Source organism: Rattus rattus, chromosome 5 (genome assembly GCF_011064425.1).
Source record: "Rattus rattus isolate New Zealand chromosome 5, Rrattus_CSIRO_v1, whole genome shotgun sequence".
NCBI lineage: Eukaryota > Metazoa > Chordata > Mammalia > Rodentia > Muridae > Rattus > Rattus rattus.
In genome coordinates, this window is record NC_046158.1 from 126,548,044 (window position 1) to 126,573,644 (window position 25,601).

Below are 25,601 nucleotides of genomic sequence, written 5' to 3' on the forward strand. Positions count from 1 at the left end.
CCATTATCAAATGTACATAATATATAAGAACATGTATAGTGATTTTTTTTTAAATTTTAGACTTACATGTTTTATTTTATGTGTATACGTGTTTTGCCAATGTGAATATGTACCATGTGCATGCTTGGTGCTGATGGATGTCGGAAGAGAAGTTGTATTCTCTAGAGCATAGTTACAGTTGATTGTAAACCACCATGGAAATCGAGCCCCAGGTCCTCTGGAAGAGGAGCCGGTACTCTCAACCACCAGCTGTGCCATCTTTCCAGCTCAGAGTGACTTTAATCTTCTATGATCACCATACTCTGTTTTTCCTATCAGAATTGTACAGTGAGTTCTGAATGCCATACAGTTCATAGACGATAGATATTCAGGTTTCCAGTTGTCTCAAACATGTCTTCCTCAGACAGATACTTTCTTAAGACATGTGCTATCTGTCTGTGTGCTGAGAATGCATTTTTAGTAATATCAGTGGCACTGTCATTTATTTTGGTTGCTTTTACGATCAGTAAGCTACTTTAGGTTAAAGACCCAGCCCAGGCCTCTAATGAAAAGCTCCTGGGGAGAGCCAGCCATTTTGATGACTGTGATTTGGCTCCGAAAATGTAGAAATCGAAGTCTCTTGAGGTGAAAAGCAGGGCCTCTGTCCCTATTGCTTCGGAAAGATCTTAGTACAGGTCAGCTTTCTGTTCACATTTGTGACATAGAGTCTGAATGGAGATAGGTCTGAGACAGTGTTGTCCACCCCCCTCATCTTATAGATACGGTCTCAAGAGAGGAACGCCTTGCTCAGAGCACACCTGCCTAGCAGCTGCACACAGGTGGGAAGGCAGCGCTGCAGAGACTTTTAGCAAGTCTATTTTGGCAAAGTCTATTTTGGTTTTTGGCTTTTGATTTTTTTTTTTTCAAGACTGTTTCTCTCTGTAGCCCTGTCCTAGAATTCTCTTAGTGGACCAGGCTGGCCTTGAACTCAGATCCACCTACCTCTGCCTCCCAAGTGCTGAGATTAAAGTTGTGTGGCAGGTGGCAAGTGTATTTCGATACCTAATTGGCAGGTACAAAAGACAACTATTTGGCATAAATTATCATCTCTTGGTTATCTATAAAAATTATACTAGTATTTAATATATTAATAGCTTATTTCAAATAATATATATTCTTTGAGCAGTTCATACAATTATACAATGTATTTTGATCCTATTCTGTTAAACTTTTCATATGTGAAATGGCACCTGACAGGTTATATGGCTAAGCACAGGCAGTTCAGTTTCTTTGGTCTGTCTCACAGTGGCACCTTGAAGGATCCCAGTAGTCTGATGATAGTATTGACAGGAGCTTCTGATGCTGTTGGCTGCTCTTAGAATTGACAGTGCCTGCCTCCACTCTCCACTGCCTTCTTGCTTTTACTGTCCTGTAGTCCCCTGAGCTGCAGAGAGCAGTTGACCATCTTAGAGCGTAAAGGGAAACTTCCCCACACTGAAAAGCAGTGAGGGCAGGAATCTTATCCTTACCTCTCACTCTTGAAGGAGCACTCTGTCTCAGTTACTTTCTGAGTTAGATGGTTTAGGTCTCTGTGTCCAGATCTGTTACTGAGAAAACCCACTTAAGTTCTGAACCTCACTTTTTATAACCCAAAGTCCTGTCCTTTACAAATGTGGAGACCCTGTTTGAGTTGAGCATGCACATGGTGCTGAAAGAGTTATCCTGCTACAGAGATAATATACAGGCACCATTCAAGGTTAGCAACTCAGCGAGCCTGCGGCAAAGCTGCCTATACACTCTCTGGGATCTGGGGTAACTGCCCATTGAGAGCAGAAGTGCCACAGAAATATCCAAGGCTGAGGACAGTGGGGACAGTCCAGCCTCCATCCCCAGGGAAAAGGGTGTGTTGCATGTCCATGTCCTCAACATAGGCTGAGAGTGGCCTTGATGGCTTTTAGTGGAAATTTGTTCTTTGTGGGATAACAAACAGGATTTAGCCAAAGAGCTTAAGAGTAGATAGTGTGGGAGCCTGCCATCCAGGAGTGTGAGTTTATGTCTGAGACCTGGTTCTCCTGGTACCTGTTGTCTTGGTGAGCCATTCATCCTTGCGTCCTAACAAAGTGAATTAAGTCTTCAACTTGTGCTCTTATTTGTACTTTCTGACCATTTACCGAAGAGCTCTGGTACTTAGCTCTAGGTCATATGCTTGCCTAGCACATTTGAGGAGGTCTCGGGCTCAGTCCCCACACTCCAGAAAAGGACTGAGTAATTAAAGTTTAAAAAAAAGCAGACTTTAAAACTGCCTTGGATAGTTTTAGCTTTGTTTGTTTTTATTTTATTTTTAGTATTATAATGAAAATTCCCCGTTTCTATTCAGTGTTCTATGAGTATTTTGTCTCTGGGCCTAGAAGCCCTGAAACCTTCTGTGGCTTGAACAGGATCTTCCTCTTGATTTTCTAAGATCCTGGGAGGCTGCGGATGCATTCGTCTCGTGTGGTAGGTAACTCATTCTCCTTGGCTGTGTTTGTCACAGGTTTGGATATTGGCAGCAGCACGTTCAAGACAAAGACAGCCCACAAAATCGCCTCGGAAGCTAGTTTTTCATCCAGTGAAGGAAGTCCTTTGTCAAGGTAAAGTCCTGAGAGCCTTTCTGAATAGCAGTAACAAGATGAGAAATGTCACTACGCAAAGAGTTCAGCCCTGGCTGCGTGTTATTTTGTGTGTGACTTGATGGAGGGTTATGGTTTGGGGTTTTTGTTTATCTAAAATAACAGTCAAAACTTTAGTCTACCTTTGAAAATGTTTGCACCAGAGCCACGCATTGTTTTGCAGCTGTTGTTGCCTTGGTTTAAGACTCAATTGACACCTCAGTGAACCACAAATTAGCGCCTACAGCTGCTCGCAGTAGGACTGCTTAGAGCCCACACAAAGGAGGTTGTCAGGAAAAGGGCAGGGAGAAGACATCGGGCCTTAAGAGAACTAAAGTGGCATGTTTCTTCTTTCTGAGACAGTTGATAGACGACAGGCAATTGCTCTGTATTAGTTTTTGTGTATGGATTCTTTTTTTTTTTTTTTAAAAAGCAAGTCTTCCAGCCACATTACTCACTCCTTTTCTGATGTGCTCTTGCTTACTCCCCTAACGGACAGAATGTATCTTTTTACACTTGTTAAAATGTAACACTTTTGTGAGCTATAATAAGCAAGTTCTGTGCTGTTGTGCCATCAGCATCCAGTACTAATCATGCAGCGACTTCCAGTCATTTAGGAAGCATTTACAATGTGAATCTAAGCAATTGCCCGATGCAGTGCCCACTCTTACTTTGGACTAAATACTATTTCAAACAGCCTCGAAGCCGCCTTTGCAGTAGCGTTGCTCATTTAAAAAGTGTTCTTTGGATGACCGCATTACCTTTGAATTTACTACTTGACCCTGCTAAAATGTTAAAACATGACCTTTACATTGCTTCTGCTGTGTGTAATGTCCACATAACAAAATGATCTGATCCAGAAATGTCATACTAAAAGGAAATGAAAATGGAAAAAAAAATCTGCTCGTTTGTATTTTACAAAAGCATTACAGTGTTTTAGGACCTGGACTATGGATAGGTTAACTTTCTCAAATTCTTGCTTTTAGAAACTTGGTAAGCACCCAAAAATGCTTTTCTTCTTTATAAGAAATTATTTTTTTTTTTTTTTTTTTTTTTTTGGTTCTTTTTTTCGGAGCTGGGGACCGAACCCAGGGCCTTGCACTTCCTAGGCAAGCGCCTACCACTGAGCTAAATCCCCAACCCCTAGAAATTACCTTTAATACCCAGTTTTTGTTTGTATTTTTGAGAAAATAGGAGTTTACTGGTTTTGGGACAGTATTGAATACACTATGCTTGGGGCTATACAATAAATTTGAGTTTGGATCTTTTAAGAGAATTTTTAAAGGTCAGTAAATTCTACAGATAGTTCCCAGTTTTAATGTTACCATTTGGCTTAAAAAATGTATCTCATTAGTTTTTAAGATTGTTACAATCTTAAAATTTGTCCCCATTATATTTTGAAGACATTAAAACAAGTCCTATGTCTATCCCCCACACCAAGATAGAGTTTGTCTGTGTAGCCCCGACTATCCTGGAACTCAGTCTGTAGACCAGACTGGCCTCAAACTCACAGAGATCTGAATTAAAGGTGAGGGCCGCTAGTGCCTAGCATTGAAACAAGCTCTTTATGTTCTTTGAGAAGTTCTTAAGCACACTTAGAAAATAATAGGATCAGATAGGACATTTTCTCAGCCTGGTCATTCATACCCAGCCACAGTTCACCAACCAGATAAAAATTAAACTTTGTTTTTTCTACAAATTAAAATAAGGAGCCTCTTGTAATTATATGTCTGCATGAAATTAACTTTCAAATAAATCATAAGTAATCTCATCACCCCCCTTTAGAAAAAGAAACCCACTAGAAGGTCTTCCAGGAACCCTCGGTTCTAGATACTTGATAGTAATCTAGCATGAAAGGCTTTGAAGGGTGAGTGTGGCTTGGTGTGCTGTTCCACACAGTTTGGTTCTTGTGCTGGGTCTGTTATTGTTCATATCCCACCCTGGGCTTTGGAGAGCTCAGGTTTTGCTGTTTGTGCCTGGCTTCACTGAAATTTCTTAGAGGCTTACATTTAAGGATCCCACTCACTGCAGTCACTCCTTGTGCTTTATTGCTTTTACAAGTGGTCTCGAAACCCAGTACTTGAGAATAAACATAACAGTGCGGCGCTGCTGTGGCACTTTTAAAAATTCTTCTTTGCTCTATTTTGTCAGTGAGCTGATGAGCAATCTCAAAAAAAAAAAAAAAAAAAAAAAGACCCTGTTGGACCTTAAAAAAAAAAAAATGGCTTCCTCTGATGTCCTAGAGACAATAATTATGATGTGCTAGTTAAGCCCAAACTACAGCTGAGGGATTTTACTTTAAAGCAGGGGCTTGGGCGCAAAAATGCATTTATAGCTCTTTGTCTGCACCTCATTATGTGTGGGCCTGATTCATTAAGTAATTGGTTTGCAGTTGTTTACATGAGTATTAAGGCCTTCTTTTCAGCCGCCTTTGAGAGATACATTGTGCAAATGTTGCCTGTGATGAATGCAGAATGAGGGCCAGAGGGTCCCTCCTATTGGCTAAACAGTGCACTCTGTTGAAAAGCCAGAGAAAGGGATTGGGTGCTGCTTTGCATAGCAATGACTTTCTTAATAAGCGTTACAGATTAATACACACAAGCTATAAAAGATGCAAAGAGATACTCTTAGCACATTTATACATGCTCATTTCATTGTGACGGTGGCGGCGTCCCCGCGCTTTCATATTCCGTTTTGCAGAGCAGAGGCTTCAGTGTATGAGCCGTAATAGAATCCGATGTTTATTGTATTATAAATCACGGGCAAGTAGGCCGATCGGCAACAGTTTATTATTAAAGATTCTTTCAGTGTAAATCTTTTTCTACCATTGTATTTGCTTCAGTAAAATCATTTTGTGGTTGAGTGGGGATGAAAGGCATGATGTACGAAGGAGTGAGTCCTAATAGGAAGCTGTTCTCCGAGTAAAGACCACTTGTTCCCTTTTGTTCCGGGGTGCATGCCAGAGCTTCCTCTCCTCTGCAAACATTGTCTCTCTTTACCTTCCCCAGGAAGCGGCTTCACTCTCCAGGATCCATTTATTCAATGGAGAGTGTATCTTCACAGCTCCCTTGTAAGTTCAGCTTACAGGTTCTCTTGTAACTCCAGTCTTCTGGTTGAATCAAGATAAGAATTTTGCGGAAAGAAAAGAATGTGTGCTTGCTACATAATTGCCTGGGGGAAAGGTACTAAAAGTCACCCGGCCACCCACACCCCTTAACAGGGCCACCGTGGGTGGCATTCCATGCCAGCCCTGCAGCCATGGAATCGGCCAGCGGAGGGCGCCAGCATGCAGCTGTTGATCAGATGGTGGCCGCAGCTTTTCTTTCTCGTCTGGTCATTTGTTATTTTCTCTGGAATGGTATAAAGATATTTAGTTATTAGCTGTCCATTGAAATAAAAACAAAAAAAAATTCTGGCAGTCCTTCCTGTACCTTATAAAGTACCCACCTCCATCTCTAGCCTAGGAAATCTGCATTGACCTTAAATTTTACTAAATTAGAAACTTCCTAAGCATTCCATAATCACTGTCATTAACTCATAAATTTATTTTTGTTTCCTGACATAACACTTTTGCGTAAGAAAAATCACATTATTTAATGGGAAAAAGTAAACTAGCTGACTCCAGGGCAGCAAAAATTACAGCGTGTGCTGTAGGAGCTCCAACTGACCATCAGGGGGCGCTCAGACTTTGTCAATTTAAACAGCCTCAGCCTTGGGTGGCCTTTACAATTTAAGATTGGTATTTGTGGAGATTTGTTGATATGGTCATTTGTACTTTTATTTCTTTCTGGATTGCTTTGTTTCCTATATTTTTTCCCAGAAAAATGTCTATTTTGAAGGAAAAAAAATCCAGCCAAAGATGCTATTTGAAAATGTTTAATATTGACTCTAAATCCATAGAAATGTTTGTGGTTCACAGCCAGGATACCACATCTTCTCATAGGTGAGCATGCCTCTGCTTTCATGTGTGTGTGCACGTGTGTGTGTGTGTGTGTGTGTGTGTGTGTGTGTAGGCCAAAGTTTAGTGCTGGATATTTTTCTTGATAGCCCTATACCTTATTTTTCAACACAAGTTCTCTCAGTGCACCTGAAGCTCATCCATTTGCCTAGATTCAGCCACTGAGTTCCAAGGAGCTGCCTATTCCACCCACCCTGACCCCAGTGCTAGAGTTACAGACACACATCCAGCTTTGACACAGGCACTGGGGACCCAAACTCAGGTCTTCATGTTTCACAGTAAGCACTGTCCTGACTGAGCCATATCACTGGCCCTCCAGTCTTATAATTAGGCCCTAGAACAGAACAGTGCATCCCACCGAGGGCCATTTCTTAATTGTCCTCAATGTCACAAGTTGTATTTTTGGCAGGATCCTCAGGGTTAATTGCCAAATTCAAATGAACCCCAAATCCAGTAATTTAGGTGTGTTTGTTAATGGGACGTGGCTTTCCCCTGGAGGCAGGATTGGCAGTCAGTATGTTGCTAACAGTAGCATATTCCCCAGGCCTTCTAGTCTCCAAATCTGTCCACCTTTCAGGACCAAGCCCCATCCTAACTCTTCTACTGTTGCAGGTCTTGAGGAGACCTATTGCGTGCACCCCCTCTATCTGGAACAGCCACGTTCTAGTGTTCTTGCTGCCTACTGTGTGACTTATGGGATATCCTTCAGGGTACCAGCTCAGATGCTGTGCCCTAAAGCAACATGCAACTCCATGCCTTTGGCCTCTGTTGTTTGGCTGGGATACACCAACCCTATTGTTTATCTGCTTTCAAATGCTTCCTGGTCAGAGGATGGCTGTGTCATATGCCCTTCTAGTGGCCATGCAGCATTTCTGTCACCACCTCGCTAGGTGTAGGAGCTGTTTATACCTTGTTTCCCCTCACCATGTGAGCTTCTCATTGGTCTGGAGGGTTTCTCAGCAGAGCTGGGTAACTGCTGAACTTCCTGCAAGAGCACTCAGCCATTCACCCAAGCCTTCTTCAGGCAAGCCACTTGCAAAGCGCCTCCCTCTGTCTGGCATCGTCTTCCTGACCTGAAGGGCAGTGTGTATTCTATCCAGTTATCTGCAAGTGGTGTGTCTAGGAGAGGAGTACACATTTTCAAATGGAAATCTTAGCTCACTTCAAATTAGGTCACCTTCCCAAACTGTTCTGATGCTGTCTGCAGTCAGTTTGAAGAAGTAGGAAGGAAGTGGGCATGCTTCCAGAAAGCCTTAATGGAATCTTTCCTGACTGCTGTCCTGCGTGCTGATGGAAGACTTGCCTTGGTCTTGACCTTCATGAGGATGTGTAGGCTCATGGCACTCGTCAGGGACCGGAAACAGCATCCTCAGCTGCGCCCTCCTTCTGGTGCCCTTGTCTTCAGTGAGAAGCAGTACTTTTGAAGAGCTGGAGTGTGTTCTACTTTTTTTTCTTACAAAGCACCAAGTTTCCTATGGTGTTTTCATTCACACTTACTGTGCTGCGTTTTTACTGTGTTTTTGTCAATTGAAACAAACTAGAGTCATTTGGAGGAAGGAACCTCAACTGAAAACACCCACATCCGATTGGCTTATAGTCAGGCCTGCGGAGCCTTGATTGATTGATGATTGATATGGGAGGGCCCAACCCAGCCCAGCCCAGCGTAGGCAGTGCTAAACCTGGTCCTGGGATGTAAAGGAAAGCAGGCTGAGTAAGCCGCGGAGAGCAAGCCATGTAGGAAGTGTGACTAGTGTTTCTCTCCATGGCCTCGCCTTCGGGTCCTGCCTCTAGGTTTCTGTCTTGAGTTTATTTTTAGGCCCCAAAATCATATAGCTGTAGCTGTTGATGTATGTGTCTGCTTTTATGTCACCCCATGTTCTTGTTACCATAGCTCTGTAAGATACCTTGACATTAGGTATGGTAATGCCTCTAACCTTTTTTTCTTTACCCTCTCAGGATTATTTTGGCTATCTGAATTTCTTGTCCTTTCAGATGAATTTTATGACTGATTTTTCTATTTCTATAGAAAACAACTTAAGAATTTTGATAAGAATTGTACTGAATCTGTAGATTGCTTTTGGAAAATAGCAATTTTCATAATATTGATCCCACTGATCCATGAACATGGAAGCTCTTTCCATCTTCTGGTATCTTCTTCAATTTCTCTCAAGTATTTTAAAGTTTTCATTAGAAAGGTCTTTAACTTCCTTAACCAGGTGTTTTCCAAGGTTATACATGGTTGGAGGGCAATTGTGAATGGGATTGCTTCCCCTGTTTCTCAATGGGTTTGTTAGTGATATATAGGAGGAACTACTGATTTTTAAGCGTTAATTTTGTATCCTGCCACTTTGCTGAAAGTGCTTATCGGATCTAAGAGTTTTCTAGGGGAGTTTGTAGGGTCTCCTTTTTTATAGAATCTGCAAACACAGATAATTTGACTTTTTCATTCCCTATTTGGTTTTCTGGTGTTTCTACTCTAGCTTAGACCTTCAGTACATTTAATAGAAGTGGAGAAAGAAGACTACTCTTGTCTTTCTTTTGATGTCACTGGAACTGCTTTAATGCTCCCCTATGTACTGTAACAGTGTTGGCTGTAGATTGCGAATGCTTTTGGTTTTGTTTTCATGTCTTATTGAATTTGGTTTGCAAGCATTTTTTAGTGCCTATGATAGGGAGTTTGGTCTATGATTTGTTGTCGTACCTTTATTGATACAGGAAAATGCTGTCATTACAGAAGAATTTGGAAATACCCCTTTCCTGTTTTATGGAATAGTTTAAGAAGGTATTACTAGTTCTCCTTTGAAAGTCTGGTAAAATTCACCAGTCCTGGCCATTAGTAAATCAACTTTTTAACGTGTCTCTCCTACTCCCCAGGGATTGTTTTCTTTGTCTTTTCCACCAGTCTCACTGTTTGTTATTGAGCCACTGGCTTAGTCACACGGCTCCTATAAAAGAAAGCATCCACTTGGGGGCTTAGGCCATTATGATCATGGCAAAGAGCATGGTGTCAGGCAGGCTTGGTGCTAGAAAAGTAGATGAGAGCTACACCCTGATCTGAAAGCAGAGTAGGAGAGACTGGGTCTGGCATGGGCTTGTGAGACCTCAAAGCCCACTCCCAGTGACAAATGCTCCTTCCAACAAGGCCACACCTCCTAACATTCAACTCCCTAGTGGCTAAGCATTCTAATATTTGAGTCTATGGGGGCCATTCTTATTTAAACCACCACCTTCCACTCCTTGACCCCCATAGGCTTGTAGCTATATAATAGTGCAAAAATGTATTGAGTCCAACTTCAAGTCCCCGTAGTCTATCTGTCACAGTCCTAGCACTGCTTAAACGTCCAAAGTCTCTACTGAGACCCATGGCAATCTCTTAACTGTAACTCCTGTAAAATCAAAATCAAAAAGCAGACACATACTTCCAACATACGATGGCATAGAACAGACTTTACCATTCCAAAAGGACGGAAAGGGAGCACAGTGAGGAAATACTGGGCCAAAGCAAGACTAAAACCAGCATGACAAACTCCAGAGTCTGCATCTCCAGTGTGATGTCAAAGCACTCATCAGCTCTTCAACTCCTTTCAGCTCTGTTGACTGCAACACATCTCTCTCTCTCTTGGGCTGGTCCTCACACCTGTCTGCAGCTCTCATTGGCAGGAATCCCACAAATCTGGCATCTCCAACACAGTCCAGACTTCACCGTCACAGCTTCATACCTCCATGCATGGCCTCTCTCAGCCTCCATGCAGGGACACCCCCAACACACGCCTGGCCTCGGCAGCTTTCTTTAGCTATGGAGGGAGATTCTACAACCCTTTTTTGTATCCTTGACTCTAAGCCAGAGCCATATGGCCAGAGCTGCCAAGTTCTGCTTGTCGGGACTGGAACTTGGCCCCTCCTCCAATGACACTGCACCAGCTTTCTGTTACTGATGAGTCCCTTCGAGGCTTTAGTGTTCCTTTAATTCCTTTTTACAAGTTGGAAGCTTAGTAAGCCAGGTCTTGCCTTGAGGTCACCACTCCCTTCATTCCATTTAGGATCAGGCTTTTCTTTAGACATTTTATCTCCTTGAATTCAGGACTTGGCTCCAGCACTCCCTTTCCTGGTGCTCCTTTCTCCTCACACTGTACATTTTGTATTTCTTCTTGCCCCACGTGCTCCTTTTCATTGAAGATCTGCATAAAAGTGACCCCTAATAACCATAACCACATGCCAGAGTCAATACTAGGCTGTCTTGAAATCCCTGCCAACACTATTAGTTTTGGTAGACGATATGTTTCTAGAAATGCATCTGTTTCTTTTAGATTTTCCAATTTAGTGAATGTTCTGATTTGCTTGGATAAACGCCATGATCAAAAGCATGGAGGAAAGGATGTATTTGATTACACATCCCAGGCCACAGTCTGTCACTTGAGGAAACCAGGGCAGAGGCTCACAGCAGGAACCCAGAGCCAGGACTGAAGCAGAGGCCATGGAAGAATGCAGTTTAGAGACTTTTCCATGATTTGCCCTGCTTCCTTATGCAACCTAGGAGCGCCTGTCCAGGAGTGGCACCACCCACAGGGGGCTGGGCCCTCCCACATCAGTCAGTCATTAATGAAGATACACCACAGGCTAGCCTACAGGCTCTTGAACTCACCACCTTATTTTCACAGCCATTCCCCAGTCTCTGCAGCTCCTGGTGTTAGACTTCTGAGGCAGCAGAAAGAGGCAGAAGGCAGAAAGAGACCAGAGTCTGACTTTCAACAGAACTGTGTTTATTGGCACACACAGCAAGGGAAATTGAGGGGTCGGGGAGCAGGGAGGCTGCACCCTACAGGTGAGGCTTGGAAATGAGGGAAGTGGTACAGCCTTAAGGGGCTGGAGGTCTTCATAGTCTCCTTCTGCCTCTAGCAGGATAGATTATTTGGGGAGACGGGCTATCTCTACAAACATTCCTTTCTGGATTGACCAATAATGGCTGATTAAGGTCATCTGTAATCTAGTGGGAATCCTCTAGGCATTTGACTGCCATGAGTTACTCTATCTCCTGGTCTCTGAGTCACTGTGTACGCTTACACTTTCATTGCTTCTGGTTTTGACCTGCCTGCCTTAGATCACATGCTTCTTAGCTGCAGGAGTTTGCCAGCCTCCTCCATTTTTAGTAGCGTACAGTGTTGAGTGTTTATAAAGTTAAGGTGCTAATGTGAAGTGCTAGGTGAGCTTTTGCCCATGCGGATCCTTAGGAGGCCATGTTGCTTCCGCCTTCTTTCCTGCCTTAGTAGTGCAATTTACACCCTTACTTAATGAGCCCATCTGCTTCTCCATTACAGTAATGTCAGGGCTGTTCTCTCTGAATCCTCAGCGCTGCAACTTTCAATAACAAAACTGTGGTCTGCGTTATTCCTTTGTGGACTAGTTCCCAGGGAATCCTGTCCTCCTCTCGGAAGGTGCCTGCAATTTTGTTCCCTGCTCTCCCAACTCAAAACGTGACTCATGGTTTCCACAGCATTCTCTTTGTTCTTGCGTAGAGAATGACTGAATGAGCAAAGAAACTCAGAGTAGACGCCATGTCCCCCCACTGGAGGAGGGCAGCTGGAGCAGTTCTCCACCTCTCAGAACCTGACACTTCACTGACCTTCAGGGCTCCTACCTATTGGGCTCCTTAAAGAGAAAGTATGTATGGAGCCTGTCTCCTCTCAGCCCATCCCAAACCTTAGTTTTCCTTTGCTCTGGGCCTGGTTTGTCATCTCTACTTGGAATTCATACCTACACACCACAATGACCAGGGACTTTTGTTCATCCAGATGTGTCAAAAATGCCATATCACTGTTTTCTAAAATCCACCTTATACAGGCTGTCTGTAGGATCATCTGTAATCTTACCAGAACACTAGAAGGAAGGCATTGCTGACCCATTTTATAGGCAACCAGACTGGTGCTCAGAGAGCAGTGGAACTGGCCCCAAGCATTTGGTGAGCAAAGTTGGGTATTGGAAGCTCTTTGCTGCTATGTCTCAGACCTGTAAAAGGCTCTGTGAATGACAGCCAGGAGGGATTCTGTACCATGAGCTGAGAGGTTTTTATACCTCTACTTTTTGTTTGTCTATCCTTCTTTGAGACAAGATCTCTCTGTTTAGCCCTAGCTGTCCTAGAACTCACTATGTAGACCAGGCTGGTCTGGAACTCACTGCTTCTGCCTTCCTCCAGTGCTGGGATTAACCACCCTGCCTGGCAGCTTTTATACTTCTAAATGGTTGTAAAACTAACCCAAAGAAAAGTTTTGTTCCATGACATGTGAAAGTAAATAAAATTCAAGCACCATTGTCCCTACATGAAGTTTCCTTGAGGTACAGCCATATCCATTCATTCACATACACAGACCTGAGGAACTGTGAAAGCTAAGTGGCCCTCAGAGCCTGAACGTTTTACTAACTGGTAACTTACAGAATTCCTTGGCCCACCTCAGCCTGACAAGTTAGATGTATTCCTTTCACACTTGTGGAGATTAGGCAGTCTGATCGCAAGCACTTTGATGGAGTGATAGGCTGACTGTGCGGCCTGGAACTTCAGACCCAATTTCTTACTCTGAAAGGGGACGTTCACGCATACTTTGCTGTATATGACTAACAAACTGACCCTGTCAGCACTCCAAGGAAAGTCCTTCCTCTGTGCCTGTCGGTTTTCTTTACAAGTTTGGTGAGACACATGAAAGAAATGTGACCCTAAGAATTGTACATAATAAAAGTTGACCTTGAATTACAGTGTCACATCGGTTTTAGGCATGGGTTTCTACAGAGAAACATTGTTAAGACACCAGGGTAGAATGGGAAACATTTGAGCGCATCCTTACCTTTCTCAGTGATGAACTGCAGCTTATGAGTTATGAAACCGGTTTCTTGTAAGAACTCTAATAAAACTGACAATTAAGAACCACTGTACAAGGGGTTGGGGATTTAGCTCAGTGGTAGAGCGCCCTAGCCCTAGTACGGCCCTGGGTTCGGTCCCCAGCTCCGAACCACTGTACAGTTAATTCACATTTCACTGATGTCGTCTCCTATTCCCAATGGTTTATGATTCAAAGCCACACAGCACAACCACAGAGCAAACAGAAAAAGTAAGTTCAGGTTGCCTCATAGAGACATGACATGCCTAGAATACCTTGTGCAAAGCAAGAGGGTCCCTGGCATGCTCCGTGGGTCACCTCCCCACGGTGGGACCTGACCTTGCTGCTGGCTCAGTTCACTTGCTTTTGATGACTTGCACCCACTCAAGTGGAGGACACTCACAAAAGGCCAGGGCCACGTTCACAGCACTGGTAGGCATTTTCTTTCCTCTTTTCCTCTCCTGGATATTTCACCCTCTATTGGCAGGGAAGACAACTCCAACAGCCTGATTCTGAAGTCACATGCTAGTCAGAAATGCGCAGGTCACATTCTGTATCATTGAACATTGTTAGAGCGCCTTTCAGTGGGGCCCTGTGCTAAGTTCATTTATCCATTCCCCCCAGGTCCCTGCTAATTGCTGGGTAGTGGTTACCAAGTGAACTGGAACACATGTAGCCTCTGCTTGCAGCCCAGAGGGTAAGGAGTAGCCTATTGGTTAGCAGAGGAACAGATGGAAAACAGCAATTTTGATAAGGACTCCAGGGGATGGGGCATGGGGGATACAGAATTAGGAAGCCCAACATTGTTTGGGAGCCCACCTTGGGAAGCACCATTCAGCATTTAGGTTTTTATGCCAAAGGCGATGAGGTTGTTATTAGAGTTTTCATCGGAAAATGTAAGGTTTATGTGTCCAGCATCTCACCCTTGCTGCCAAGTGGAAGGTGGATAATAGAGGGACAGATTAGACGTGGTGTCATCAGTGAACCCATTGCAAACATCCATGTTGGAGTTTCTTGGTGTGCTTGCCAATGTGGTAACAGTACATGAGGAAATTGCTAAGGAGGCCAGGTTACCAAGGCATAGGTGTTGGCTGTGTTTGGCAAGGGATATTGGGGCACCACAAAGTTGGGGATGCCATATTCTGAGATGAGAGAAAGGACTGCCCTGGTGGGGTGGAGACCACACTAGAAGGATGGTGAGTTTAACTACAAGTTGCTTTGGAGGGGGGCTAGCAGACGTACACTAGACTTGTTTCTGGAACTCAGAGTAGGAGCTTTGGAACTCACCCAAGCTGTAGGAGCCTGGCCTGGGCTTGCTTGTGCCTGTCTTTTTTCTCTTGTATCAAGACATTCAGCTGCCCCATTCCATTCCTCAGTCCAGGCCTGTTGTGTTCTCTTCCTCAACTAGAAGCACCTTGCCTTCTGGGGCTGTCACCCTGCAGCTCTCAGCCCACTCTTGTCACCAAGCTCTTTGCCCTCTGAGTCCCAGCCAATGACAGATTTGACCTTCCTGAGCATCTCATTATGCAGACCACAGCTGTCTGAGTGCTGTCTCCCAGCATTTTAGTAATCTGCCTCTGCCTTCCGGCACCCAGTCCAATTACCTAGCACATGGGTAATGGGAGTAAGTAAATAGTATCCCAGACCACGTGGGTTCATTGTGTATGTATATACTTTACATAAAAAGGATTCTTTGAGGCTCACTTTGTTGATGCCTGCCCCCATGGTAGCTTGATTATTGGCTATCTGTTGTCCCCTTTCAGATGGTCACAGGAGTGTTGTGCTATTTGTGGAGAATGACCATGGTCACTACTACTGCTGGACCCTGGTCAGCAGCAGGTACTAAATGCCAAGGGAGTATTGCAAGATACTGTATAGAAAATGGGCCCTGAGTAGAGCCTGATTTACTACAATGACTATATTAGAAGGCATATGCATAAGCTGTAGGTTGATAAGACTTGGACGAGGGGGGACATGAACTTGCAAGGTTCCCCCATTAAGATGAGCAGGGTCCTCTCCATGAGAGGGCAGAGATGTCACCTTGTTTAGAAAAAGTAAGTTTCTCCCCTAGTGTCTCCATTGACCACTTATCTCTCAGCATGAGACTTGGAGAATTTAGGTATAATACAAAATGTAAGCGATGCTCCCAGAAGGGCTCTTTTAAACTCTCTAAATTGCACAAGGCCCTGAAAAGGCACACTGAGAAATTCCACTCTAAAGAGCCACTGTCTTGCCCTCTTACGTTCAGCAGAGGAGGCTTGGTACCAAAAGCTAGCATTTGTATCGATGGATACATGGGAAGCTAAGGTTGGGTGCCTGCGACACTTGACTGTTCCCACAATGCGTTTGCTGCGCCTGCCTTTGTTAGACTGTCAGCATTGTTGCTGGGGTACTTTAGCTTCCTCCTCAACGTCTTGAATTCTCCTCAGGTTTCTCCACTCTGAGTTTGCTCAGAAGCACTGACACTCCGTTCTCCAGAGGCCTGTTGAACAGACACCATGTCCTGCCTACTGCAGTCATGATGACTCCAGCAGAGCCCACAGGCACCAGGCTCCCCCATGCAGGGGCTGCCAAGAGGAGTGCCCTGCAGGCCGGAGAGGCTGTGGGAGGCCAGTGCTTCCTCAGCAGATGCCTCTGGCCACCTGGAGCCTTGACACTTTTATGCTCCTCAGGCCTGGGAAGGACATATAAAACTTCTCTCCTTACCATAAACAGCACCCTGTAAAAGCTCTCAGACCAGCTGTCAATTTTCACTTTCTTATTTTATAGGCATGAAAGCAAAAGGGACCCAGTGACCACCATAAAGTCAAATGGTAAGAAACAGACACTAATTTTCATTTCTCATCCTAAACAAAAGAGTTGTGCTGTCTATTGTCTCTGTGTCCTTGTGTGAGGACTCTGACACGTCCTCTCAGCCTAGGGACGGCCCACATGGCTGCCCATGAACAGGACCTTCATTGAAAGGACCATGGAGTGCCGTGGGCCGAGTGCTGGTGCAGGCTGTTTGGCGTTGACCGTCAGAATTGGTGCTCTCTGCCTACTGAATGCTTCACAGCTCTTCCCTGCCCTGTGGGAGGGCCCACAAGTGTCTGTCACTCACTGCTGGTGGGATTCTTACAGCAACCCTAACTGTTCTCTTCACATCCACCCCACCCCCACCCCGTTTCTTCATAGCCACTAGCATTTTAAACTTGATTCATCCTATCCACTGTCTACTTAATTCCCAGTCTCTCTCACTAACTGCACCATAGAATATGTTTTCTCTGGTGGTCTCCCTGGTTCCAGCTCTCTCTTTGCAAGGCTGTAGCCCTTCTGACTTTGCTGTACCCCTGCTCTGCGCTCTTGCTCATGTTGTTCCTTTTCTATGAAGTTCTTTTTTCTTGGAACTGGGAGCTCCCCTTCATCCTTCAACACCCAACCCACACTGGTGCTATAGTTCTCCTGTCACGGTAACACTGGGACACTTACCTCCTGTGCCTGGGCTCTCTACTCTGGTCACCTTGCCCTTCGTGTCCCCACTTGTAGTAGTAGAGAGCGCAGGTGGATTGGGTGTGACTGAACTGGATCACCATTGACACCAAGGTTGTGGCAGATACCTACCCCTGTTCAGCTTCCCTTTGCACAGTAAGGGACAGACATTATTCTAACCAGGCCAATGAAAGGATCAGCTCGGGTCTTTTAAAAGAAGCCTCTTAAGAGCTGCCGGGTTCTTCTCTATAGATGTCAGTAACCTAGTTGTCAAGGCAGACAATGCTGCTGGTACCCTACAGCACCCTGTCATCTGCCTAGAGGTCACCTCAACCCCAACTGGCAGTAATGCCCATGGCTTCTACATGAGACAGTTATATCTCTGCCCCAGGTTTTTGCAGACTGCACAAGGATGTCCCTTTCAGAGAGCCAGAAAGTTGGCAGCTAGGGTTAGGAGATAAAGGATCAGTAAACACTGTCTAACTCTTCACTGGAACTTGAGGGAACCTCTACACAGTCTCTCAGAAGAGCCTCAGGAGGACTGAATCCCAGTTGTTTACTGCCCACACCCACACCTTTCACTAGCTTCCTCTCTTCCTGGGCCACTCCCATCCTCCTCACCTGAGTGCCTCCCAAATAACATGATAGGTGTTCAGATCAGCCAATCACCACTGCTGACCCCTCCTCCCAAATAACTTGATAGGTGTTCAGATCAGTCAGTCACCACTGCTAGTCCCTCCTCCCAAATAACTTGATAGGTGTTCAGATCAGCCAATCACCACTGCTGATCCCTCCTCCCAAATAACTTGATAGGTGTTCAGATCAGCCAATCACCACTGCTGACCCCTCCTCCCAAATAACTTGATAGGTGTTCAGATCAGTCAGTCACCACTGCTAGTCCCTCCACCCGGTCTTTCCCTTTTCTGATCTACTCTTAACAAAACGGCAAACAGGGAGACAAAGGTGAAGCAGCAGCCACGATGGGTGGTGACATTCCTGGTAACCTGGGTTTTAATGTCTATCCTATAGTAAACAGTTGACCATGATGAAAAAGAGGGTCTGCAAGGATTTCCCTGTGACAGTGGGAAGAGCATAGCATGGAGCATATAAATGTATACAGGTGACACAGTGTTGTTAGACTGTGCAGTGCTCCAACTTAGCAGTTGGCTTGCTGTTTTGAAAACCCCCTTCAGAATGTAAAGTTAACAAGCCGTGTTCTTTTCTCTTCCAGCCTTCTGGGGGGAGTCTGATGACAGTAACTCAGAAATTGAAGCTGCTCTACGTCCTAGAGACCATGACACGCCCGATGATTTTGATGATTTTTATGACACATAAGCCGTTGCATGCTTAGAAATAAAGTCTTTAAAACAAAGTCACTGTGATAATGTGTAATTCCCAACATAAACATATCCTTCTAAGTTTGCTAGTTGTGAAAGGGGAAACAGACTATCATTCAAGGGAGACTGTATGATAGCAATGGGAACAAGGCCTGGGAAGTAGCTGACTAGTACAACACTTGCCCACCATGAGAGGGTCAGAGTGTTGATCCCTAGCACCAGGGAACCCTATGGGAAGCCAAGTGTGAAGGCAGCAGGAGGATGGTGATTTCTGGGCCATCCTAAGCTATCTAGCCAGGCCCTGCCAGCCCAGCACTTGGGAGGTAGAGGCAGGAGGAAGAGAAGTTCCAAGCTAGTGTCAGCTACATAAAACCCTCTGGTAGTTTAAATGCTCAGTCGCAAGTTGGTTTGAGAAAGATTGAGAGGAGTGGTCTTGTTGGAGGAGGTGTGTCACTGGGGGTGGGATTTTAAGTTTCAGAAGCCCACACCGTTCCCAGTTAGCTTGGTCTCTTTCTCTGTTTCATGGTTGTTACCTCAACAGGTAAGCTTTCAGCCACTGCTCCAGTGCCTCCTGTTGGCTGCCATGCTGCCAGGTATGGTGGTCATAGACTCCTACCCTCTGGAACCATGAGCCCCAAATTAAATGCTATATTTTATAAGGTGCTTTGATCATGATGTCTTGTCACAGCAATAGAAAAGTAAATAAGATAGACCCTGTCACACAGGACTTGACTAGACATCATTCCAAAGATTCATTGGGCCAGTAAGCACACTAAAAAGTGATTAGTTTTGGGGGAAATGCAAGTCAAAATCACAGAGAGATAACACTGAGATTTAAAGAGACAAGTGTTTATGCAGATGTGAAGAAATCACACAAGCTGCTGGTAGGGTTGGATAGGATATGGTACAGCAGTTTGGAAAGCAGCACTCAAAGGGTTAAGCACAGACTTGCCCTGCCATCTAACCATGCCACTCCAGGAGAAATTGTGTCTATGCCAAAATGTGTTTTGAAATGTCCACAGAAGTGTTATTCATCATAAGTAAAATGAAAAGAATGCCCATCACTTGGTAAGTGATAAACAGTAAGGTCTGTCCATACAGTAAACTGTTAGCATTCCATAGAAAGGAATGGAAACTGATGTTGTTCTACATGGGTAAACCTTGAAAATACCACATGAATGAAAACAAGCCACAAGAGATTGCTAGTTTATAATTTGTTTAGATTGGATGTGTTCTGGGGTAGCCTGGTCTACATAGGGAGTTCCCAGCTAGATGGGGCTATGTAGTGAGATAAATATATACTTGTATAATAATAAAAACTGTTAAAATTAAATGAAGTATCTGCGATGATATTTCAGTTGTCAACTTCATCTAGAATTAACTAAAACTGAAGTAACTGGGTACAACTCTGTGGGACTTTTAATTAAGTCATTTGAAATGGGAAGACCCACTTTTAATCCAGATCTTTTGAGGTGAGAAGATATATCTTTACTCTGGGCCACACCTCCGCTGGCAGCTAGAGTCATCTCAGAAAAGGAATCTCAGTTGAGAAAAGGCCTCCATCAGATTCCCTGTAGGCAAATCTGTGGGCCACTATCTTTATTAGTGATTGATGGGGAGCGTCCATCCCGCCGTGGGTAGTGACCCCTCTGGCCCATGGTCCCGAATGGTATAAGAAAGTCTACTGAAAAAGGCATCTGACAAGGTCTTCATGCTGTACCATGTGATAGAGCAACTGGCAGTAGGCGGGGAGAGTGGGCATAGGACCAGACTTAGCCCTCTAGTTAAGCAACACTCCTCCTGGGTGGGCTCTGCTTCCCTCCCTGCCTCCACAGTCTTGCCTTGTCTTCCCAGGATGAGGGACTACAGACTGTACGGTGGAGTTGGTTTGGGTCATGGTGTTTTATCACAGTAATAGAAACCCTAACCAAAAGAGAAAACTGGAACCAGGTCTGTGGAATATTGCTGTGACAGACCTGACCATGTTTTTTGAGAGGGTTGTGGAAGGATTTTGAAACTTGGGGTTTCAATTGCGTGCTCATGGGTTGAGTGGCCTGTTTTGTAGGAGCTTGGGAGACAAGAACGTTCAGAGTGATGCAGACGACAGGCCTGACCTGTGAGGTTTTGGAGGGAAGCAAAGACTACTGAGGCCATGTGTGTAATATTTTGTATTAAGAATGTGTGGTGCTAGGAAACTCACCTGCTGAATAACCTGCTGTGGTTTATGAGGGACCAGTGAAAACCTTTGCAATGGATGCTGGTCATCTGGGGCTGAAGAATCATCTGTGATTAAGAAGAAACCATCGTCATTGAGAGAAAATCTAAGAATTATTCCCTCAGGGTCAGCACACAGAATCCATAGTCCAGAGAGGGCCAAGGCTGTACCTTGTGCTGACAGACAAATTTGGTCATCTCTAATAGACTCCCCCGGGTGGTACTGGTTTTGAAGGACATGAATGGGTCATAAAGAACAGCTGCGGTTTGACACTGGAGGAATATGGGAGAGGCCACTGGTGAAGTTGCAGTAGAAACTCCAGGATGAGAAGTCGAGGCTTCATACCATGTGGCAAGGTCTAGATCCTGGAAGAGAGCCCAGTGCAGCCCAGTGGGAGCAGGAGGGCCCAGCACTGGAGATGCCAATGTGATGAGACAATGACCAAGCCCAGCCCCAGCTGTGGAGTAGAGCAGACTTAAATAACCGAGAGAAGCTGTGGGTGCCATAGAGGGCAGAGCTGGAGAATAGAAAAATCCAAACCCATGGAGCTCAGAAGACCATGATGGGTCCCAGAAGTCTGGGCTGAACTTTACATTGGTGGACTTGCTTTAATTTGGCTAACTGCCCTTGTTATTCTTCCCCACCCACTCCCAGAATAACAAAGTTTCATACTTACTTTTATTTTACAGGAGCCCACAATTGAGACTTAGAGACTTTTAAGAGACTGGATTTGCGGAGAGAGAGTTTGGAATTTTAAAGGGATTTTGGATGTTTTAGAGAGACTGAATGTCAAAAGATTTTTTATATGTTTTAAAGAGACAACTATTAAAGTATTTGATTTAAAAAAAAAAGGACAGGTACAGGGATTGCCATGGGAAGTAAGCCAGTTAGCAGCATTACTTCATGGTCTCTGCTTCACTTCCTGCCTCCAGTTCCTGTCGTGACTTCCTCTGATGATGGGCTGGGATGTGGAGGAGTAAGACAAACTCCTTTTTCTGGAACTTTCTTTGGCTATGGGGTTTTATCACTTAGTTAGAAACCCTTTGGCAGGTAGCCAAGAGAAGACAGCACAGGTACAAGAAGAAAACAAGGAAGTGGGGATGACGAGTGTTGAAGGAAAATATTTGACTTGCTTTGAACAACTGAATGGAAATTTAAGAACGTGTGTGACTCTCCATGTCCTTGGTTAGTAATCATAGACATGTGCAACAAAATGGAGATAGTCACTCCCAGCCCCTGAGTAACAAGAATGAGCAGATCTCAGCAGACCTGGCCTTTTATGCATAGTCAGCTTGTGATGTAGAATTTAAATTTAGACTGGCGATGCTCTCAAAGCTTCCTAAGTCCTCACTGAATAAATACCAAACCTTTGAATACATCTTTGAAAACAAGAAAATGGATCCTTAATTTTAAAAAAAGTCATTGCTTTTGCTGTTGAGACCTTGAAAATCGAACTTCCACCAACTGGTTAAGGTAAGGTGATGAACAGATCAACAGAGGCCCCAGAAGTCCTCCAGGCACAGAAGCTGACCCTGTGTGTTCATGCAGTCCATGTGGTCCTGAAGTCAGTGAGCTGCAGCAGACTCTTGGGTGCTGGGCTGATTTGTGGTCCACATAGCAAAGAAGAGGAAGAATTTCACCTCAGCATGGAAGAAATTCCAGTAGGAAAAAGTACTAAATGTGAAGGAGAAAACTTGAAATTTTGAAGAAAAAAAGGGCAACTTTCATTATGACTCTGAGAAAATGAGAATTTATTAATAGAAAAAGCACAAACTTGTGAATGGAAAGCATTAGTAAATATCATTACTTTAAAATTTTTGGACGGCAAAATTGGTACCAGCGTAGGACATAAATTACTGTTGAAACGTTGACATTTATAAGATACCTATTTACCGAAATCTGCAAAGATCAATGAGAAATATATAGCTCAATGAGAAAACCAAAGGGTCAGGAGAAATTTCTAGAAAGCACAATCAGTAGACATAATAAGGAAAACAAATTCATAATGTGACTGAAGACAAAAGAAACACAAGAGGATGCTCTGTCATAACCAACCCACTGGAAGGTTTAGGGGACAGATCATAGTGAGTTCTGAGAAAGACTTCAGGAAAGGAGGACTGAAACACTGTCAAGAGTATACTTATTACACCCAGTAATGTGGACATTAGGAATGCAAGCTGTTCTTAACTTGTGAGTGGCAACATCTTTGGGGGCCAAACACTTACTTACCCTGCATATCAGATATTTATATTAAGATTCATAATAATAGCAAAATTACAGTTATGAAGTAGCTGTGAGATGATTTTGTGGTTGGGATCACCACAACATGAACTGTATTTAAAGGGTCACAGTATTAGGAAGGTTGAGAATATTTCTCTAGTGCTACTATCTCATACAGTTTCACCAGCCATGAATAACTTTTGACTACTTGAAATGTCATTAATCTACTGAGAAACGCATGACATGACGTTCATTTAAATCCATATTTATATAAGAAATAATTAAGAAAGTTTATTAATTTTGTGTTAGATCTATATTAAAATGATTGTGTTGGCAATATTGGATTAAAACCTAACATTTTAAGGGCCAGCAAATGCCAGGTGGTGGTACACGCCTTTAATCTCAGCATTTAGAAGGAAGAAACAGGTAGGTTTCTGAGTTTGAGGCCAGCTGCATCTACAGAGAAAGTTCTAGGACAATCAGGACTACACAAAGAAACCATGACTCAAAATAAAATAAAAGTTAAGGGCCAGTGAGATAGCTCAGTGGGTAAAGGCTCTTGATACAAAGTCTGATGACCTGAGTTTGATCTCTGGGATCCTCATGATAAAGTGAACCATTTCCTCAAAAGTTGACCTCTGACCTCTACACAGGTGCCATGGCACATGTACATTAATTCCCCACCACACAAAACACACACACACATACACACGCCCTGTCATTTTAAGCTTAATACTTTCTTTTTCTCTCATTTTCTTGTTGCATCTTCTAAGGCAATCTCGGAAGATGTTAAATGACATATGTGACTTGTTCTTACAGTTTTATTATTATTCTACTGGCCAAAGCCACTTACTATAGAGAGCTCTCAAAAGAAACAGTCAACAATTTAGCCAATGTTGATTGAAATAGCAGAACCTGGGAAACATTGGTACTCCAATAAGGAAATGATAAGAATTGCTCATTGCCAGGCAAATTATTATGCCTCATTGCTGGAGTCTGGGGAGCTGGATCGGTTGGTAAGAGCACTTACTGCACAAGCATGAGGATCAGAGCTTGGATCCCAGTACGCACATAAAAGGCCAAGTGTGATAACATGCACAGGGATATGGGGGGATGGAAACAGGAGCATTGCTAGGACTTGCTCCAGGTGCAAGTTGAGATACCCCATCTCAAGGGAATATGGTAGAGAATGATGGAGAAAGACATCTGACCTTGGTAGCCTCTGCCTCTGTGCCTGTCTGTACACTCCCCAACACACACGTTTGCACATCCCACACACATATACATCATACATATACACATACAAAACTAATTAAAAAGAAACATTGCTAAATATTTTAAACAATTAGTAAATTATAGATGACACAATGGAAGGACACCTGATTTCATGCACTGTGGATGACACTAGGGAACACTGACATCAGTCACTCAGGATCAGAAATGACTGAGCTGAGGCAGCCTCTACATGTCAAGGAATTTGGGGAATCCATTAGCTGACTTAGTTGTCTTGGGTTTTCTTTTTCTATACAAGCACAACAGTCAAATCATTCTTTCTCATTTTTTTAAGTTACAGTAAAGGCTGGGGTTGGAGCTTGTTTGACAGAATGCTTGCCTAGCATGCATAAAATCCTGGTTCAAACTTCAAAAAGTCAATAATGGGGATGCATGCCTGTAATCCAAGCACATGGGAAGTGGAGGTAGCAGTATCAGGAACTGGAAGAGATTCTTGGCTACAAGTTAAGTTTGAGGCCAACCCAGGCTATGTGAGACCCTGCTTGAAAAAGACAAAAAAAATTTTTAAAATAGTATCTTATCCATTATTAAGTATAGAGTCAATGTTAAGAACACTCACTTTGTAAAACTGACACCAGGTATAACTGTTACTTTTGTTCACCTCTTGGCAACTAAGTTTTAATTTTCTGTCTTGACAAGTCTTCTCACCTGGGTATCTGACAGTTATCCAGTATCTGTCCCTTTTTGTGACCTATGTCACCCCTGCACAGCATATTCAAATTTCATTTATGCTGAAGCAGAATCTGCTTCCTTTCTGAGAGTGAAGAATGTTATGTTCCATGTACAGACATTTTATGTAACTGTTTATCCATGGATAAACAGCCAAGTTGCTTGTAACTTTTGACTTGAGAAGAATACTGACATGACTAAAATATGCAGATATATTTTTCATGTTCCTGTTTTATTCATGTTAGGGATGATCACATCTAGAAGTAGTAGGATTGTGGAATCATATAATGATTTGCTTGTGACTTGATTTTTTTTCAAGTTTTTACATTGCCTAAGAGCTCTGGAAATCAGTCTGGAGGTTCCTCAGAAAATTGGACATTCCACTACCTGAGAATGCAGCTATACCTCTCCTGGGCATATACCCCAAAGATGCTCCAACCTACAACAAAGACACATGCTTCACTATGTTCATAGCAGCCTTATTTATAATAACCAGAAGCTGGAAAGAACCCAGATGTTCTTCAACAGAGGAATGGATTAAAAAGATGTGGTACATCTACACAATGGAGTACTACTCAGCTATCAAAAACAATGACTTCACGAAATTCATAGGCGAATGAAATGAACTAGAAAATATCATCCTGAGTGAGGTAACCCAATCACAGAAAAACACACTTGCTATGCATTCACTGATAATTGGATATTACCCCAAAAGTTCGAATTACCCAAGATGCAATCCACAGACCACAGGAAGCTCAAGAAGAAGGATAACCAAAATGTGGATGCTCCCACTCCTTCTTAAAAGGGGAAATATCCATAGGAGGGATATGGAAGCAAAGTTTAGAAATTGGCCATTCAGAGCCTGCCGCACATGTGGCCCATATATATACAGCCACCAAAACTAGATAAGATTGATCAAGCTAGAAAATGCATGCTGAAAAGGACCGG

General features: G+C 43.6%; 1 protein-coding gene and 1 long non-coding RNA gene across 3 annotated transcripts in view; both read left to right on the forward strand.

Annotated features, from left to right (window-relative positions):
* Kiz (kizuna centrosomal protein) overlaps window positions 1-18,291 on the forward strand; it is a 98,970-nt gene extending 80,679 nt beyond the window's left edge. For both annotated transcript variants that reach the window (XM_032904354.1, XM_032904355.1), the window contains 3 exons: window positions 2,513-2,609; window positions 16,221-16,264; window positions 18,151-18,291. In XM_032904354.1, the coding sequence (XP_032760245.1) occupies window positions 2,513-2,609; window positions 16,221-16,264; window positions 18,151-18,254 (245 nt within the window). In that variant the 3' untranslated portion in view covers window positions 18,255-18,291. The remainder of the gene's footprint in view (window positions 1-2,512; window positions 2,610-16,220; window positions 16,265-18,150) is intronic.
* Window positions 16,435-17,828, forward strand: LOC116902066. Its single transcript, XR_004388037.1, has 2 exons — window positions 16,435-17,567; window positions 17,678-17,828. It is a non-coding gene; the product is annotated as an uncharacterized LOC116902066 (long non-coding RNA).
* Window positions 18,292-25,601: the final 7,310 nt, after the last annotated feature.